The following is a 19,680-nucleotide window of genomic DNA, read 5'->3' as shown; positions in this document are numbered from 1 at the left end:
TCTCTATTTGTTGGTGATTTCTGTTTTGTAAACTGGGTTTTTCCATACAATGCATATGGACTACTCTGTTGAAATACTTTGTTTGCACTAAGGAATTAGAAAAGCACTCCCAGCAAACTCTTCCCTCTGAAACTCACTCTTCAACCAGAGAACACTTGTTTGTTTCATTGCACTTAAAAAGATCTAAGAGGGAAGCTGTCTCTAAAATCATTTATTTAAGATGAACAAGTAAAATAGTACTGTTTAATCTGTTATTAGAATGATGAAAGCAAATAAGCTGTGGCATTGCAGTTTAAAACAACCATTATTCATGCTCTACAATGTTCAGGAAACCAACATTTACCAGACTTGTCAACAGTTGCCTCCACAAAAAAAAAAGAAATATATATATATATATAAATTAAGTTAATCATAGAATTAGTTGAATTGGAAGGGACCATAAAAATAATTTTGTTCCAAGTCCCCTGCCATGGACAGGGAGATCTTTCACTAGACCAGGTTGTTCAGAGTGACATCCAACCTGACCTTAAACACTTCCAGGGATGGGGCACCCACAACTTCTCAGGGCAACAAGTTCCAGTGTATCACCACCTTCCCAGTAAAGATTTTTTTCTTAATATCTAATCTGAACCTACTCTCTATTTGAAACCATTCCCTCTTGTTCTGGCACTACATGCCCTTGTAAAAAGTCCCCTGCCATCTTTCCAGCAAGCTGCCTTCAGGCACTTACCTAGCACACTGTCTGACCGAGATTAGCTTCTCATATAATTAGATATAGCCATAAACAGAGAAATTACCTGAGCTTTAAATGAGCTGTCTGATCCTGCATTAGCTCTGAAAAGCAGCCCCTGAACAAACTTATCACTCTGTTATTTATTTCAGCTAAATAAAACTCAGTACTGAAAGCACTGCAGTCAACATGAGCTAAATCTATTCCATATTTGCCAATTCTCTTAAACATGGCAGTAACAAATAACCAGGAACACACAACTTGCCTCTTCCACATATTGCTAGTGCAATGCTATTGTGGGATGATCATACAAGCAATGCTTGTGGGATGATCATACAAATATCCCTTGTGAGTTGTACAGCAATGCAGCACATTCAGTGTTTTAAGAGAACTCAAGTGAAGGTTAAACAAATCTATAAAAACTGATTATGTCAACAACAGCAGCAAACTATTTGGATTTTCATGGCTAATATATTGCCTAATCTTCCGACAAAGCTCATTGCCCTTGCACATAAAACTTCAGCACATGGTTCTTCCACCAGCAGTTGCTTAGCCTCTTCATTTTCTCTGATTCAATAAGCTGACCTTAACAACTTTGTTCAGAGTGGTCTCAGCACAGCGTTAAGTGGAACACATCAGCATAGCGCAGGGAAAAGACAAAGCAGCCATAAAACCCACAGGGTGCTAAGCAGGCTTGAGCTCCTGTACCTTGTGTGCATCATGTGCTTCAGGTGTGCGTACCCACAGCTGTGCTCCTCCAGAGCCTGCGCAATCGCGGCTCACAGGAGCGCAGGGAGCTCCTGCACGCACACACGTGGAACACTCACAGCAGACAGAGGATTTCACCTGGTGAGCTCATCCAGAGCACTGCACGGAAGGACACTGACTTGTCAAACTGCCTCTTAGCTGCAGGTTTACCTCCTCTCCTATGAAGACAGGCTGACAGTTGGAGTTGTTCAGCTGAAAAAGACTCTGGGGAGATCTTATAGCAGCCTCAAAGTACCTGAAGGAGACTCAACAAGACCTGTAGTGTACAGGGCAAGAGGTAGCAGTTCTGAACTGAAAGAGGGTTGGTTTGGATTTGACAGAAGGAGGACATTTTTTTACTGTGAGGGTGGTGAGGCACTGGAGTAGATTGCACAGAAAAGCTGCAGTTGTCCCATCCCCAAGAGTGTTCAAGGCCAGGCTAGATGGGGCTTTGAGCAGCCTGGTTGAGTGGCTAGCAGATGTCCCTGCCCACGGCCAGAGGGTTGGAACTAGATGATTCTTGAAGATCCCTTCCAACCCAAACCATTTCACAGTTATGGTTGTAGAACTCACTTTCAAGAAGCTAAAATACCTTTCTAGAGGAAAAATCTCAGCTACAGCAAAATAAACCCATCCTTTTACTGAACTAGAGTGCCCAGCCTAGGATGTAAAAAAAAAAAAATCACAAATGTTTTGCCTTGGTTTGACCACATCTTCCACTTCAAAGCATGGTGTATGCTTCCTACACTTACCTGTTTGAAAACATGCTGAAGTATAACATGCTGCCAGGCCTGGAGAAGATAAATGAGATCATACTCCCCTTCTATAGGTAATAGTGCATCAGTGTATTAACACTACTATAAGTGAAGATGTAAGTGAAGTCAACATAGTGATGTGAGTTGACCCCAATTATTCCCTCAGAGCATATTGACCAAAGGAGCAGAGTCTGTTCACACCCTATATGACTCTGCTTGTCCATGGCTGCCAGAAATAGAAAATTAACAAACAGCAAGCAGTAAACATGGCCTTGGCACAGGAGGTGTGAGATTGTTGCCAGAGGAGAGGCTGAGGGATGACTGCCAATATGCCAAGAGCACCCAAGTGCAGGCAGCAGCTGCCCTGCAGCCACATGGGGACCAGTGGCACCCCCAGACACGGCCACCCGCTGAGGGGGAGTGGGGACATGGCCCTGCAGTTGTTCTGCACACAGCAGTTAAACCCTACTGAACAAGGGAAAGAAGCAACATCACAGTACCCCATGACTCACTACAGACTAGCAGAAACAGGCAGGAGTGCTTCCCACCACGATGTGGGCAAGGATGCAGCCAAGAGGCTCAGAAGCTTTGCCAGCCCTATAGGCACTGGCAGAAGAGGTTCTTTTGTGACTTACTTGAAGCCTTGTTGGGGTTGTCAAGGGCCCATGGCAACCTCCATTTTGCACCATAAATGTCTGTGAGGGGCAGAGAGCAGGATGGATCCTCCCCCATGGTCAGCCTGGCTCAGCCATCACCTCAGGCACTGGCTGGCCTGTAGGTCACATTCACCCAGCATGGCCAAAAACAGCACCTCTTTTATTTCACTATATCATCACTTCACATAATCCACAGGGAAAGGAGCAGGGGGAATAAATGCTTGTCAAATGAGTTTCCCCTCCCTGGCATGGCAGGCAGAGTTCTTAGTCCACGCTTTCAACCACCTCCACTAGTCCTGGCAGGGAGGATGTCCCTTGGCTTCAGCATCACCACAACAGGCCCAGCTCCAGACAAGTGACCTCTCTTCAACAGCTCCCATGTATTACACAACTACTTCCCAGGTTTTGTCGTGTAATCCCATGATCTCACAAAGGCTGGTACAGTGTCAACCCATCATAACCCAGAAATTTCTCAAGGAACAATAGCCAGCAACACTAAAAATACAAGAACAACATACCAGACAAGTGTAGACTTAAGGGCAAGAGTGCAGCACACAAGACTGGTTCCTGTGTCATCTCATGTGGTGAAAACACCCAAGTTGAAGCTTTTAGAAAGACTGTAAGAATTACTTAAGATCTCATATGAATCAAATGCTGGTGCAACTGAATTGCAAATATTTAACACCTTAAGAAGTGTTGGATGTTAAATTTAAAAATATTTTTCCTATTCTGTGCCTTCCAGATGTACATCTCCCAGTCATCTCCCAAAATGCCTGACCTTGCAATCAGTGTGTGCTGCAGGTTCAGCTGTCAACAGACGCAGGAAAGCCAGGGCTGGACTTCTCACAGGTGTGTCTGCAGAACCCTTTGGTCACGAACAAAACAGGGTGCAACCTGTTTGTCTCTTCCCAGTCCTGAGGGAAGACTACATACTGACCCTGGAATTTTGTTAATGGCTAGAAGGTTTCTAATTATACACATTTTAAAATACCACAGCTCAGGTGCTGTTTAGTCTCTAACAGTCTGGTAGGTGTCTGCAAGCCACCGGCAAACCCAAAAGATTACAACCCTTAGTAGGGCCTGTAGCAATAGGAAAAGGGTTAATGATTTTAAACCACAAAAGGGCAGGTGCAGACTAGATATAAGGAAGACATTTTGACAATGAGGTTGGTAAAACACTGCAACAGGTGTTGCCCCATCTGTGGAAATATTCTAGTTTTGACTGGACAGAGCAACCTGATCAAATCAAAGACCTAACTGCTCAGCGCATGGGGAAGTGGACTAGATAGCATTTAAAGGTCCCTTCCAACCCAAACCCATGATTATATTATTTAATGCTGAGTGGTTTCTCTCTCAAGCCATTCTTCCCCATTACATGTGTACTATGAATTAACTTGAAAGCAGAAAATAAAGATACTGCTCTGCAGCAATTTGCTCAATAGGATATACGTCCAAAAAAAAAAAGTGCTTTAAATCTATTTAGAAAAAATGCATTATTTGTTTAGTAATTTTCTCCCTATGTATGGAACAACTGTGATTTGAGTGGGACAGAGAAAGGCAATGACAAAGTGTAAGAACCACCAACCCTTAGTTTTAGAAAATTGTACCAGAGGCACCCAAAGGAAGATGGAGTCCCCACACAGGAGCTCGCAAAACTGAAAATATGCAGGCTGCATCCTTGGGGTTGAGTGGTTGGCTGGTTTTTTGGGAGAAATTGGGGGGGAGGGGGTCTCAGGGTGTGTTTAAAAACTAGAAGTTCTTCACTCTGCCTCAGTTCAGTGTGAGCTCCTGGGTCACTGTGTGCATTCTTTGTAGCTGAGAGGGTTGGGAAACTCCAGGAGCTGTATTAAGTGTTAGCCACACCTTTTTACTGCAGTCAGGAGGGAAACCTGTACCTCATTATTGCTCCTTCATGGGCCTTTTACTCCACAAAAGGCAGTTTCTTCCCTTCCTCCTGCATTAGCCTGTTTCACATCAGAAAACACCAGTCTTCACTCCCCTCCAGGTAGAGGTAATTATTACTCCAGGTAGTAATGTCATGCACAGCTGATAAAAATCAAAGCTGCAGCTCTGCCTGAGAAAAACTAAGGAGTGGGAAAGGAGACAGAACACATTCTGAACACAACGATACCCCTAAAGGCATCAAAAAGAGGTTTTTACAAAAATACAAACAAAATAAGGTTGATTTCTTCCCCAAAATCCACCTATATTAAAAATAATTACAAGGGGAAAATGGAAGGAAAGAAAAAAACTTCCTCCTGCAACTTGCAATTAGAACAGCAAGAGCTGAGATACTGCTTGTTAACACATGAAAGCCCACGATGGAAGAAGAATTCTCATTAATAAAGTCTCCAAATGAACAGTACATATCCACAGTGATTTTAATAGTTCAGCTTCTGAATCATGCGCGGTCATGTCTGACATAAAAAGATTGCATTTGATTTATTAGCTACAAATATAAATATACCTGGATTTTCTTTTTTTCCTAAAGAATAAAAAAGTACTGTGTGTTCAGTCTTCCAAAGTTAGAATCGTAAGGGAAAAGAAGATCATAATATGCAAGTTTTCAAGAGTACACAAACAGATCATTTACATGCAACATGAAATGGCAAGTCACTAAAAATCAGAATGTTTCAAATCTGTCCGAAGGATTGTCGCTACCCATTCTAATAACACACCACTTGTCTTCAGAGCCCATGGAAACTGGCAAGTCTTACTCTATAATTTCACTTGCATTCCCATTTTTTTTATACACAGAGCTTCCCAGAAGCATTTAATGGCCAGAAGATTTATTTGTTTCTCTCTCTCTCTCTCTTTTTTTTTTTTTTTTTTTTTTCATACACCATTTTAGTCTATTTATTCCTTGACTTTTCCTTTCTGGTTAACTGCAAGCAGTTCTTATTCCTCATTTTGCTGGAGTGAAAAATCCCTCCCCTTTTCTATGTCACATAGATGGTTCAGGCACAACAACCTGACTTTGTCCTTTTGGCTGGCTTGTAGTCCGTGATGTCTACGGTTTGTGGTGGCCCCTCAGCTTTCTGCCGTACGATTATTGGGACTACCATGTCAAACACAGTTTCAAACAGGTAGTCCACCTTGTATCCTGTCTTTGCACTGGTCTCAAAACACATTTTCTCAGCTGCTGGAACATCCTTCTCATCTAGCATTTTGTATTTCAGTATCTTTTTATAGAGCGCAATTGCATCCTCTGCACGGACTTGTTTCCGCACCTTTGAGCCACAGCTGGCACCAGACTTCTCAGGTCTATTTTCATCCGGTGGTGAAGTACAGTCATCACTGAGGTCAACTTTATTTCCAACAATAGCAAAAATGCAGTCAGCACTTGCACTGTCTGTCAGAGCCAAGAATCTTTCTTCCAGCTCCGTCAGGCTTTGGAGGCTGTTCACGTCGTACGTGAGGATCACAGCAGCCGCTCCTCTGCAGTACATAGACCCGAGGCCATGGAACTGCTCCCGTCCTGGCAAAGGTTTAAACACAGCAAATGTTAGTGTGCTGGAAAACACATTATTAACCAAGTAAGAGAGTTTAAGGAATTTTAAATCAATTTCACAAGTTGGATGAAACAGTGAAGATAAAAATGCGTTATTTGTAACACTTTCAGGTTTTTCCTTCTGTTTTTCCATAAGAGAGCAACAGTACCACAGAACAGCTCTACTCATTATTTGCTCAGTCTCAGAGAAGGGAATCTGTAGAGACAAGTGAACAAGGAAGCTCATGCAGCATTCATACTTGCAGAGAACAAAAAACAAAACCTGGCTTTTTTTTTATTAAATTGCATGCTAGTTGGTTTACGTCACATTAACTACTACCCAGAGATGGCCCATCCATCTACCTCACCATTTACAAACAAGACAGTTCTACAGTTTCAAGTTCTGCTAGAATTTATTACTCCTATAAATCCAGCATGCATTTTCAAGTACATCTAGTTCAGAAATCTGTATGAAAATCAGTAATCCACTTCTTCCTAAGTTTTGAAGGATTTTGTAAGCCATATAGTCCGATGCTACATGCCCAGAGTTCTCAGGTACCTTGGCTTTACAGGAAAAGTGTCTTGTGTATCCAGCCTGTAGTGACATGCATCTGTCCCTCCACCAGTTTTCACACATTTTTTTAGAGTATTAAACACACAATATACAGAAAATCCTAATACATTCTAAGAGAAATTAATCTTTTAAGTTGCCCTGGCCATTGCTCAATAACCAACAGTTAAAACATTTATTTCTCCTCATTCAGGGACTATCTTCCAGCACCTCCAAGTAAGCCCTGATGGTGTCCTTCAACTTCATTTATTGGAAGACAAAATTGACTCCTCTTTAAATCCTGGGAAGCAAATGATGCTCTTCAGTAGTTGCAACAGGACTAAGGGAAACTAGGCAGAAGGCAAACCGTGCTTTCCTTCCTATTGAGAGCTGCTACCTTCCCCAAATACTTGCCACCTGTAGAATAGGCTGTATGCTTTACTAGCCAAGAAAAAGATAAACACACTAGATTTCAACCAGCCATCAGAGTCAGCCTTAGGTCACTACATAAGTGTGAATGAACAGAGAAAAAAAAAGATGAAAAAGAGCCAACTACACACTTATGAATATTTAAAAATCAACATCATTTTCCAACTCTTTTCATACGATCCCTTTGCACAGAACCTTCATTTATAGAAAGTCTGGAAGAGATCTGGTTACATTCATCTTCTGCACAAAGCTACTGACCACCATGAGCTACTTCATCATCATCAATGATTCATCATTAAATCCTTGTAAATGACTGTGGAACAGGAAAGGCAGAAGAAATTAATGCTGACAAATGCAGGCCAGCACACATTGGGAAAACACATCTGCACGTGAACACGCACTCTGAAAGGAACTCGGAATCTGCCTTCAGTGGGGAACAGAACAGTCACTGCAGTGAGTCCTTCGACAAACATCAGAACTGTACTCCACAGCTGCCAGAAGAGAGACAGTGCTCATCATTATCAGTAAAACCTGGGAAACCTCAAGCTAGAACATGAAATCCAAATCTCATTGCACTTTTAACACTGAGTGAAACTCTGGCAACTGCCAAAGAGAGAGTTTTGGAAAGGTGCAGAGTTCATTATAAAGAGGGGTAAAAGGAAGCTGGTGAGAATCCTCAGAAGTATGTGAAACATTTGCATGAGGAAAAATTGTGGGATCTTTCAGGCTGGTGAATGATTGGAAAAAAGGGTAGAAACAAATGTCTATAAATTCAGGCGTAATGCTGAGAAAAAATAAATAGTTGTTCCTCGGTTACTTTCTCGTCACACAGAAAATGAGGATTTCACATCAAAAACATGCGTGTAATTTAAATACTTTCCCTCAAAGCGAAAAATTGGTAATAGCAGTTATACAACATTGCAGAGGTCAAAAGTTCAGCGAACAGCATTCAGAAAATCATTAGGCAAAGTTTATGGAAAATTGCTTCAGTGCAATTTTGTATAACCTCTGAATTGCTTTCCCTCAGCAAAATAAATTCTTTAACTCATGATCTGGGAGGTAGGAAAAAAAGGAGGTTTAAAAAAAAAAAGCTATACGTTTGTTTAGGTATGTTGAATAAGGGCAAGGGAGATTGGGATGCAGGGGATGTAGGAGGTCAGTCCTTTTATGCTTTTTTCCCAACCTCATGTTAAAGTTGTACTTCCAGTTGCACTGTAACTGAGTCTTTAAATGTCCCCAAGTTTTCAATAAAAGTTTGTACCGTGACCGATTTTGTTCTCACCCGCACCCTGATTATACTGTGGTCTGGAAACCACAATGGAACATGTATGTCTCCCTGTTCTCCCACTTCAAATGCCTAAGCCATAAAATGCAGCCCCCAGAATTGTTTGCTACAGCAACCAAGCAGCAGAACAATGCTATAACTTGTTTTATGGTATTTATATGCTAATCTAATCTTGCACAGCATAGTATAAACCATGATACTTTTACATGGCAGCTACCAACAGACTACTTCTATAACTAATACATTGTTGAAAGGGGGAAGAGAAACAGTAAGAATTTACCTTGCATAAGGGATTAATTATGTCAAAGGAATTATGGATAGTCCCCTCTGCTCACCCTCACAGCACAATCCACATGCAGAAAAAACGGCACAATGTATTTTCACAGCAGTTTCCTTGTACAGACTACTTCTGACACTTACAGGCTGGAACAATTCTACATATGGAAAAAAACCCCCAAAACTACACTAAGTACTTAAACTAATACCTGTCCTCAAGGTGTCAGGCAAAATAGTACCAGACATTAGGATGAAAAACTTACTGCTTGAAAACAGCCATCCCCATCTTATAGCCAGTTATTTTTTTCCTTTGGACCCATCTGGTCCCACTCCAACCACATATTTTTTGATGCAATTAGTTAAGGTAAGTGGTAAGCCCTGAATCCAACAATTAAACAATTTTGCCTTTTCAAAAAAACAAAGGTAGCAGAGAAGAGTGAAAGAACTATCAAACAATTTGCAGTCAAAGGAATTGCAAGAACCACCAAATCAACCACAAAGGCACAACATCAGGGAAAATTCTGAAAACCGAGCAACCAAAAACTAATTTTCATTTCCATTTCATTTTTATATTTTACCATGTTTAGAGCAGTTAACAACCCTACAGCTGTATCCCTATCTGCAGCACCATCAGCTTTCCAGAAGGTCTTCCATCAAGTATATGAAGACCTGCTGGAGACTTCAGTCACTCAGAGGCAGCACAACCAACGAGCATTTTCAAAGTCCTATGATGGTTGTCATAAATCAAAGAGTTTTGAGCCAAATGGACCTCAGTACCATGAAGTTTGTAAGGAACCTAACAGAGAAAGAAAGGAAAAGCAGACCTTGCAAGAGGCTGGCTTGACAAATAAGCAAGGCTAGATCTAAAGTGTACCAAGACTTGAACTTAAGGCCTCCTACTGCACTTTGACCTCTCAGCTGGAAGGCAGCAGCCCCTGTGAATGCTTTCTCTGGATGGGACCACAGCCCATCCAAGCATCCCAATCCCTTCCAGCTCTGGGATTCACTGACAACAGCAGCACCTCAATGCTGCTCTTGGAGCTCTCTGCCTGCCCATGGCCCCTTGAGGGTGGTATCCAAAGTAGCTGTGTATGTTTATGAGAGCAGAAGCCAGATTTGAATGCTCCTCACCTACCACCTCTTCAAAGGCTTTCACCACAACTTCTGAAGTGGCACAACTTCTACCAGAAGAAGAAGTTTTAAATCTCTCTGTTGAGCATGTACAAGAATGCAAAATAGGCTGTTACTTTCAGTCTGGAGGGAATAAAACGCAACTATTAAAGAGGTAAAAAGGTCTTCAATAAAGTACTAAAAAAAGTACTGTTTCTACTCTGATATCATAGTCTAAGTGGCAGCATAACCCAGTTCCTAAGTTAAATATGTAGTGGGGAAAAGTACACAAAGGTGGGCTACAGAGGCACGTGACCATTGTGTAAAAATTGCACAAGATTGCAGAATTGTCCAGGAAGTGCTCAGTCTATAAACCAGGGACCTTCCACGGATTTTCACAGTACTGTAATCTAACCAGTAGAGAGGAATTAACAGAAACACAAGGTATGAGCTAGTTTTTGTCTTTCAGATTCTCCTTCTGCTTTACAGGAGTCTGAACTTGAGTGTACACGGAGAGGGATAGGAACTGTACCCTAGGGAGACAGCTAGAAGAGGAAAGAAAAGAGAAAGTATGACACCCATGACACAGCACAGAAATCAGTGTTAGAAAGAAATGAGCTTTGAGGATTCAGCTGCAGTAGATGAAGGTTCAAAGGGTGACCCTTATGCTCTTGAGTTACCTCAGCAGGAACATCCTTGCGACCACAAGAGTAGACAAAGATCCCTTTTGAAAAGGGAACAACATTTCTTTCTGTTCGCAGACAAGGCAGTAAAGCTGTGACCCTTTAAAGGACATCAGGGGAAACAATTTTGCTAGGAACTGAGATTTCTATTTGTGCACATATACCAAGATACGTAATGACTACCAAAGAACAAACAGTAAAGGTCCCTAAAGGTTTCAGGAAAATTCTCCTGCCCACATATGAGTCAGGCTGTCAAGTTTTGAGAGTGATGAAGTCAGGTTCTTCATTACCTTGTTCAAGGTTGGTATTTATTTCTTGTAGGTGGCTTTATCATATTTCCCTTGAAGTCAGGAGCTCTGTTAAGAACTGGACTACATCTGTGGTTACTTGGGGATAAAAGTAAAGCTCTCCATCCCAAAGGATAAACAAGGATTACATAAATAGAAATTTGTGGACACATGAGTCACAGAGGACTGGAGAGTCCAATTTCTACATGTCCAGGAGCTGTCAGAATTAAGTGATTTCCTGATCTGCCAGAAAAAAGCCAACATTTGGTTTTTCTTCAAGACAAAATTCCCCATGGAATGATAGTCTCTGAGACAGAGAGAAACTAAATAATTAAACCAACAAATGCAAATAAACAAAAAACTCCAACACAATACCCCCCACCTCTCCCCAGAAAAAAACAACCACCAACCACAAAAACAATTACAGTTGAGTAACGATAAAATTCATTTCAGCTCCACCTTCACCCAGTATTATACATTCACAAAGCTGCATTACAGAAGACACTTGCATATGCTGAAGCTTCAGTATGCAACAGATGTCTAGCTTTGCTAAAACCAAGATGACGTTGATTTTGTTTATACTCATTACTTAGATATGAATCAACATTCACGGCATGAACTGTGCCCTATTCTAGCAGCTTCTATTTAAGTTATTAAAATTAGATGTGTATGCCTTGGCCAAAGCAGAATATAACATAAACACAGGAAAGTAGTGATCTTAATACCCAAAGGGTTTTATTTGCATGTTTTAAAGTAGAAAGAGCTACATATGGAAGAAGAAAATAACAACCACATGGGTTAAGTGAACAATGAACAAAGGAAAATTCTTTCATAAAGCTCTCCAAAGAGCAAACATCAAAAACAGTCAAGAAAGTGGAATCAAAGTAATACATGATTGAGACATGCTTACTCCACTTCTAAACACAATTTATTCTGAATTGTTAGCTCAAGAATCTTTATCTCGTAATAGAAGACTTAAATTTGTGAAAGAAATCATCTCTTCCCTTAAATCTATGCAGTTTTTACTTAATGAGCAAATTCTTTAGATTCTGAAGGAGTCTGAAATTGCCACGACCCTGCAAACATCCCCACTCTACAAACGAATTATTCTAGTCTTCTAAACCTCCTTCTGCAAAACAGCAGCTCAGTGTGAGAAAACAACCCACACAAACCAGAAGCAGTAATTCACTTCTCACTTAAGCAAGACAAGAAATCATGATCAAACTGAGCCCTGTCCTCCAGTCAGCTTTAAATATTGTACTAGAAATACGCCACTTCCACTAACAAATGTGCCGCTTGGACACAAAATCAATGACTAGAAAGACTAGAACTTGCACACTGCACAATCATTTTCTATGAATTACTTAAGCACCCTTAGGTCCGGCCTTAGAAAATGGAGGTTATTTTAAAACACTTAAAATAAACAGAAACAATTAACACAACTTCGTCTTTATAACATTTTTATTTTTGCTCTGATTTAAAACACAAAAACATGTAAAAGCACCCATCGTGTTGCACATGATTCCTTCTTCCTACCACTATACACAAACCGAGTCCTTATCACAGAGGTTACTCACCAGCTTAGATCCAAAACTAAGAGCCAAGCCTGGCAGCATTTAGGTATTTATACTGCTACTTTTAGATAAATAAAGGAAATGTACTGCATGAGCTGCTTCTCCTCCCCTGGAGGCTGGTGGTCAGGAAGGCAAATATACTCTGGACATTAGCTCCAAATCTCTTCCCATAAAAAGATCATACTATCCCAAAGGAGGCAAGTCCCAGATTGAGAGGAGCCAACGATGTATTTGAGCTGAGTGCCACAGATGAGAAAGCCTTATGAACTGTAAGCAGTGAAGCAGAAGATGCTTTTTAATACATTTAACTCCATGACATTTGAATAAAAGGCAGGTCTCAAGACTACAGTGTGCTGTTATACAGGAGGAATGTAACATTATTTTCCTGATCTGGAAGTGGCATTACATTATGTCACTATAACCTAGTCCTCACTGAATTCACATTCAGAAATTTTATACAATCTACTGGCAGGCTATAGAATAGAATTCTATCTAATATTAAAAATTCAGTTTAATAGAACTGATTTTTGCCTGGACAAGTGGATAAAGTTACTCAAGAAAATCCAACTAGTCATCTAACTGGAAGCAGAGAAAATTTTGATGAAACAGGAAATGCCTTGGCACTATAATCCAAAATTTATGAGCTATGGTTCCACACTATAACTTTTATCCTGAAAGATTAAGCTGTACCTTTTACATAAATAAAAATATTAAAGAGAGATTTTTCTTTTTAGAAGACTACTAAACTACCATCAGTGATCCAACAGTGTCTGGGATAAAACACATCCAAAAATATATGTAAACTCTGTTACTAGGGAATCTACGTTACGATAGAAATAAAAATCTAGGAAAAATACAGAGAGATAAGTAAGTGAAGGGCTGTGAGAAAGGGCTAATTCTTAAACACATTTTTTTTTTAAAGACCGTAACTCTTTTCTCTTTGGAAGCAAACTTATGCAGGAATACTTAACAGACATTAATATATTCTCCATGGAATATGAGGAAAATCTACAACAGGTTTCAGGAAAAGCTGGATGAAATTAATAGCATTACCAAGCATCAAGGCCTTTTACTAGGGATTCTTTTCTCTAATACAATATGCAAGGGAAAAAACAAAACCCATCCTTTATTTCCATTCCTTTACATAACAAAGCCAACATCCTTTTGGGCATCAAAATTAGCTATTAAGATTCTGCCAAGAGAAGACAAACTACCCCCTAGAAGGATAGTCTACACCAGCATCTACTGTGTGCATTAGGAAATGCAGCTCACTCTTCCTCTGCTTTATCTAAGAGTACCAAAAGCACAAATTTTGTTGCTACATAAATAAAAAAACTACTACAATCAGTGTGTCTGGGAAAGGAATTCATTCAGAATAATTATAAACAAAAAGAATCTCTAGAAGGCATCTGAAATAAAGAAAAAGGCGGTGATTACTTACTGGAAATGGAAATTCCACTATACTTTATACAAGAATAGTAATACCTTTAATGAAAAAAGCTTTATGCAGGTTTATTTTGGCCTACTTCTTTCCTCTCCCCTTAAAGAAAAACAACTAAACTAAAGCTAACTAATATGCCATAAATAAGATTTGAAGGACATGTTTCAACAAGGACCAACAAATACCAAATACGTAGAAGATTTTGCACTAAAATTCTACCCACTTCACCTACATTCTTGAAAGACAAGTCTTCCCTTAAAAAGGATTAATAACTTCGCTAAAATTGCTGCCTATATTTCTTTACAGATTCAAGCTTATTGTTTGTTTAGAGCATTTACAAAAGGAAAGTTACACAAATCCCAGGATGGTTGGGGTTGGAAGGGACCTCTGGAAATCAAGTCCAACCTCCCTGCTGAAGCAGGCTTGCCTAGAACAGATTGCACAAGGTAATTCCAGGCAGGTTTTGAACATTTCCAGATAAAGAGGATACAAAACCTCCCTGGACAGCCTGTTCCAGTGCTCTATCACACTCAAAGTACAGAAGATTTTCCTAATATTTAGATTACACTTTCCATGTTTTGATTTGTACCTTCTGTCCCTTGTCCCTTCACTGGGCACTACTGAAAAGTCTGGCCCCACCATCTTGACACCTGCCCTTAAGATTTGTATGCAGTGGCAAGATCCCATCTCATCTTAACTGGCTGAAATAAACAACAGCACAAACTACCATTAATGTGCTCCTCTTTATGGTTCTCACCAGTAAAAAGTGCTCATAATTCTATTTTGGCTGTGTTTCCTTTTTTATAGGCCAAGCCACTCAAGAAAGGCCTGATTTGTTGGAAGAAAAATCCCCTTTATGCCCTTGACCTTTCTAAGAAATCTTTCCCTTGTCAAACTTGAAGTATACCAATAGGTCAAGCAGTTTTAACTGACTCTTTAATTTTTATTAGACCATCAATTCAATTAACATTCCAAAAGTGATACTTTGGCACAATTCACATAAAACAATTCTTCCAAAGAAGTTCACTTAAATGGGCCTTTTATTGTCAGGACAAATAACACACTTAGAAGTTATGCAAGAATGCCAGCGTGGTGTGCTGCACATCACATGTCAAACTCTGCAAGATGTGGTTAATGATCTACAGGATCATCTGAGCGTTATCTGAAGAATATGGGTTGTTGCAATATGCTTTTCTTCACTAAAAGGCACACTCAAACCCCTGTTTAATAAGAATCGCAAAACAGAAAATACTGGGAATTTTTTGCTGCAGATTAGTTTTATTTCATATTCTCCAAGAAGATTATCAATCTAGGCATGTTGTGGTAGAAGCTCCAAAATAAAGTTACCACCTTTTTCTGATGTGTGGAAGAAATGCCTCAAAAGCGGTGTAGCTTTAATTCACAGTACAACACCAAAGAACCAACAATTGAAACATGGGTAAAAATTTCCTAGTTTTTTTGACAGTTAACAGTGTGATAGTTTATGGAGAAATCTGCTTTTAAGTAAAAGCTTCATTTTCTAAAGGCAGCTAAACTAAAAGCAGATGCCTAGCAGCTTGCAGAGGTGCCAATCAGCTGAATCCTGCAGAGCATTCTGAGTCCCAGAGGTATCCAAAAAACCAATTACCACAGATGAAGCCTTCTCACCCCCAGCTCAAATATAATAAACACCCCTCAGTCATCTTGTCAAATTCTGTAATATTTGATCATTAATTAGTTTAAATACTTCCAGAAACTTTTTAAATCTAGCCCTGAAGAGTAGTTTGTCCATTTTCATTCCACAACTGGTATGAATTCCATAAGGCTTGCATTTCTGGTTCCCAATGACAGACCTGTCAGACACACCCAGTGAAAGAAGAAGACCAAGTTTACATGGGAGAGAATAAAAGAGGAAAGAAAAAAAATTCATAAAGGAAAAAAAAACATTTACAGAGCATGATCAGAGACCAAGTGTAATCCTCATTCATATTTTACCTCCTGCATAATAAAGATTATAGAATTTCATTCAGTCCTTGTCTTGTGAATTAAGAGGAATTTGAATTTTACAAAGTGTCTAAAGAAAGGAAAGTTACTATCCCACCAATTCGCTTGTTGGAGTTCAGCTTTCTGATTCTGAGTTTTGACAGACTTTCAGCTTTACAAAGTAATCCATTCAAAAAACAAACACCGCTCCTTCAAACACCAAACTAAAAAACAACACATTCCCCAAACCCCAGAAAAACTCCACACTCCTCCTGAAAGGAGGACTTAACTCCCCTATGACTTAACCTCCTTCTTGTTAGGCCAGAGAAATGAGTATTTTTTCACTCAGACTCTTTGCCTCTGGCATATTTCTCTGAACTAAAAATCCTACCTGCAGCTCCTTTCTTCCATCTTTCTGTATTATTTTATTACCAAAGTCACAATATTACCTAAATTCTTGATGACTTTTATCTCTCCCTACACTTGTACTTTCCAGAACAGCTCATAGTTTCTGGGACAGCACAAGGTACCAAGAGCTTGGTTTGCCATCTACTACCAACTGAATGGACCTTGCAAAACACGCTGTTGCCCAATGAAGCTAGCTCAACCTGTTGCCAGCATCCCATAACACTAGTCTCTCTTCATTTGCAGCCTTATACGTTTGTTTAGTCTGTATATTTCTAGCTGCAATTGTCTTTTTATAAAGAAACTAATAAACTCAGTGACTTTGGACTAAAGGCATATTTATGGTTTCTATAATCAGTAATGCCTTCAGCTTCACAATGCCTATATAAAGGAGAAGAAATATCAGAGAAGATTCCTATTATCTACAAGATTTAGCCCACTAGTTTCAGCTTTTCTGGAACAAAAGAATACCTGGAATCTGTTCTGCTACATAAACGCAAAATTATTTTTCTTGCTGCCAAGAATAAATCAGAACTTACAATTCTAATAATGAAATTAAGACTGAGCTTCTGAACTCACAAGAATTTTAATTTCAAAATAGACGTTCCCATAGAAACAGTATGCTTTCCATCCAAAGCTATCACATTTCATAAAAGAAAGAATATGCTTTCTATCCAAAATTTTAAACCTCATCATATTATGTCTAGCAATACAAAGCATTACACAGAGACACAGAGAAAACCTCCTAACCACACTACATAGCATGTTTTTGCCAACAAAAACTTTGGCTAGACCCACGTTAAAAAAAAAACCCTACTTGTAGCTAAAGGTTCCACTGATGTCTCCACAATCCTGAATAACTTTTACATTTAGCTAGCTGGATTTACTTTTTTCAAACCATTCATTTTATTTAGTTCTCTTCATGTACTGTGTTCATTTCTTGAAAAAGGAGATAAGCCCAGAAGATTCAAGCACTTCATGTATTTTCAGCTGCCTGGAAGGGTAGTACCTTGTAAAAGATGAACAGAATTAATCTTAGGCCTGCCAGACATGCAAGCAAGGTGCACCTTCAACACATACTGAAAAAACGACACCAGTTTTTAATAGTTTGTCTCTGAAATCTCACAGCTGTGAAGGGAAATGTTTTATCTAAGCACTAATATCTGGCAAAAGAAATGAGGGCAAGACAGATTGATGGGACGCTACCACCCTATCTACAAGAAAATTCTCCACCAGAACTCCAGCTGAAATCTAGCATCAACACCATGTCTACTGAAAATGTATCAGGGTACTAAATTAAGCTAATTAAGTTAAATTCATGAAGTTCCTATATGCCTCTACTGAAATGAGAGCACGAATGCAATAATGGAACTAGAAATTTAAGTCCAAGTAAGTAAAAAAGCATTGATGTAAAATTCTTCTGAAACTATGTGTCTAAAAGACAAGTTGAAACTGCTGCTTAGAAAGAAGCGGTCATTTGGCAGCTTTCCTTAAGGAAAATACGATTGGAAGGAAATCATAAGGGGAGGGGAAAAAAGAAACCTTTGATTTATTTTGGAAGAGTTCTGCAGGAAGCAGTATTACTGAACACTTAACTGCAGCAGCAGAGCTTGACAGTGAAATCCTGTTCAGCAGTGAGTAACAAAGAGGCCAGTTACAGGACAGGGCTGTACAACAACCTGACCTAGGCGAGACACACTCCTGGCCTGTGGGAGAAGCTTTTCAGCTCTAACACCTGCTGAAACACCATTTCCTCAAAGAAAAGTACCCTCTACAGAAAACAAATAATTTTCCACAGGGTGAGTTCTAAAATCAGCTGTTTTTTCTTTGCAGTACCTGAAAATTGATAACTTATTACCTTAATTTACAATGCCTTTCCACAGGGGTAAAGAGCTGCAGATGAGCCCACTTCCCTAGACAATTTCCAAGCAGAGGGCGTTGCCAGGTCCTTAACTTCAGAGTCACTCAAAGGAGATCTTCAAAGCCCACACTCCCTCCCGAAGCTTGCTCTTCAAACTGAGAAGCAGGTCCTTAGCTCAGGCAGGAATGCATGGCCAGGTGTACTTTAGCACAGTCTGACTGGCACTGCAGGGCCAGGAGGTCACTCCACACTTACTGGAGGTTTTATATTGCTCAATAAGGAACTGGCAGATTAGCTTGGTGTGCTGGTTTGGCTGGGGCAGAGTTAATTTTCTTCACAGTACCCAGTATGGGGCTGTGTTTTGGGATTTGTGCTGCTGATTCGAGAAACTGCATAGATAAAACAGGGATATTTTAGCTATTGCTGAGCAGCACAGTATTAGAAAATTTCCGGTTTCTCATAGACCTCAATACATATTTTAACTTTAATTAATAGATAATACATACTTTAACCAATATGTACCTTAAAAAAAAAATCTTGAAGACACACAAGCAGGCCATCCCTTGTGGCAGTCAGACATTACTCATTACCCACCTTTTGGAAACAGGGTAAATGGTGGATTGTAACAAACAACTGACACAATCCCTGTGTGCTGAAAGACAATATAGTCCTACCTGGACTTCAACAAAGCCTTTGACACCGCCTGCTGTGGCATACTCTGGAAAAGCTGGCAGCCCACGTCATGGAAAGGAGCACTCTTCGCTGGGTGAAGAAACAGCCGGATGGCTTGGCCCAGGACATGGTGCTGAACAGTGTGGCATCCAGCTGGCATCCAACCACTAATGGTATCCCCCAGGGATCGGTGGGGGATAAACCCAGATATTAAACCCAGTTCTGTTTAATATCTTTTTGGATTGTCTGGATGAGGAGACTGAATCTACCTCCAGCAAGTCCATAGACAACACCAAGTTGGGTCGATCTGCTGGAGGGTAGGAAGGTTTGGCAGAGGGACCTGGACATGCTGGATCAATGGGGCAAGACCAGTGGCATGAAGTTCAACAAGACCAAGGGCTGGGTCCTGCACTTGGCAGCAACAACCCCAGGGAGCAGTACAGGCTGGGGGCAGAGTGGCTGGAAAGTGGCCCAGCAGAAAAGGACCTGGGAGTGCTGGTCAACCTGGGACAGCTGGTCCCACAAGGAGAGGCAGAGGGAGCTGGGGTTGTTTAACCTGGAGAACAGAAGGCTCAGCAAGGATCTTACTGCCCTCTATAATCACCTGAAAGGAGGCTGTATCCCGGTGGGGGCTGGCCTCTTCTCCTGGGTAACCAGCAACAGGACAAGAGGACACAGACTTAAGCTGCAACAGGGGAGATTTAGGTTGAACATTAAGGAATAATCTCTTCACAGAAGGGGTGATTAGACATTGGAATGGGCTGTCC

The 19,680-nt window shown here is 40.3% G+C and overlaps 1 protein-coding gene across 1 annotated transcript in view; it reads right to left on the bottom strand.

The window, feature by feature from the left end:
* Positions 1-5,246: 5,246 nt before the first annotated feature.
* Positions 5,247-19,680, bottom strand: part of RAB20 (RAB20, member RAS oncogene family) — a 28,230-nt gene continuing 13,796 nt past the window's right edge. Inside the window, exon 2 of the mRNA XM_041472503.1 lies at positions 5,247-6,366. Coding sequence (XP_041328437.1) covers positions 5,846-6,366 — 521 coding nt within the window. The 3' untranslated portion in view covers positions 5,247-5,845. The remainder of the gene's footprint in view (positions 6,367-19,680) is intronic.

This window comes from Pyrgilauda ruficollis, unplaced genomic scaffold, assembly GCF_017590135.1.
Source record: "Pyrgilauda ruficollis isolate IOZ18807 unplaced genomic scaffold, ASM1759013v1 scaffold29, whole genome shotgun sequence".
Lineage (NCBI taxonomy): Eukaryota > Metazoa > Chordata > Aves > Passeriformes > Passeridae > Pyrgilauda > Pyrgilauda ruficollis.
This window is presented reverse-complemented; position numbering and strand designations above follow the sequence as displayed.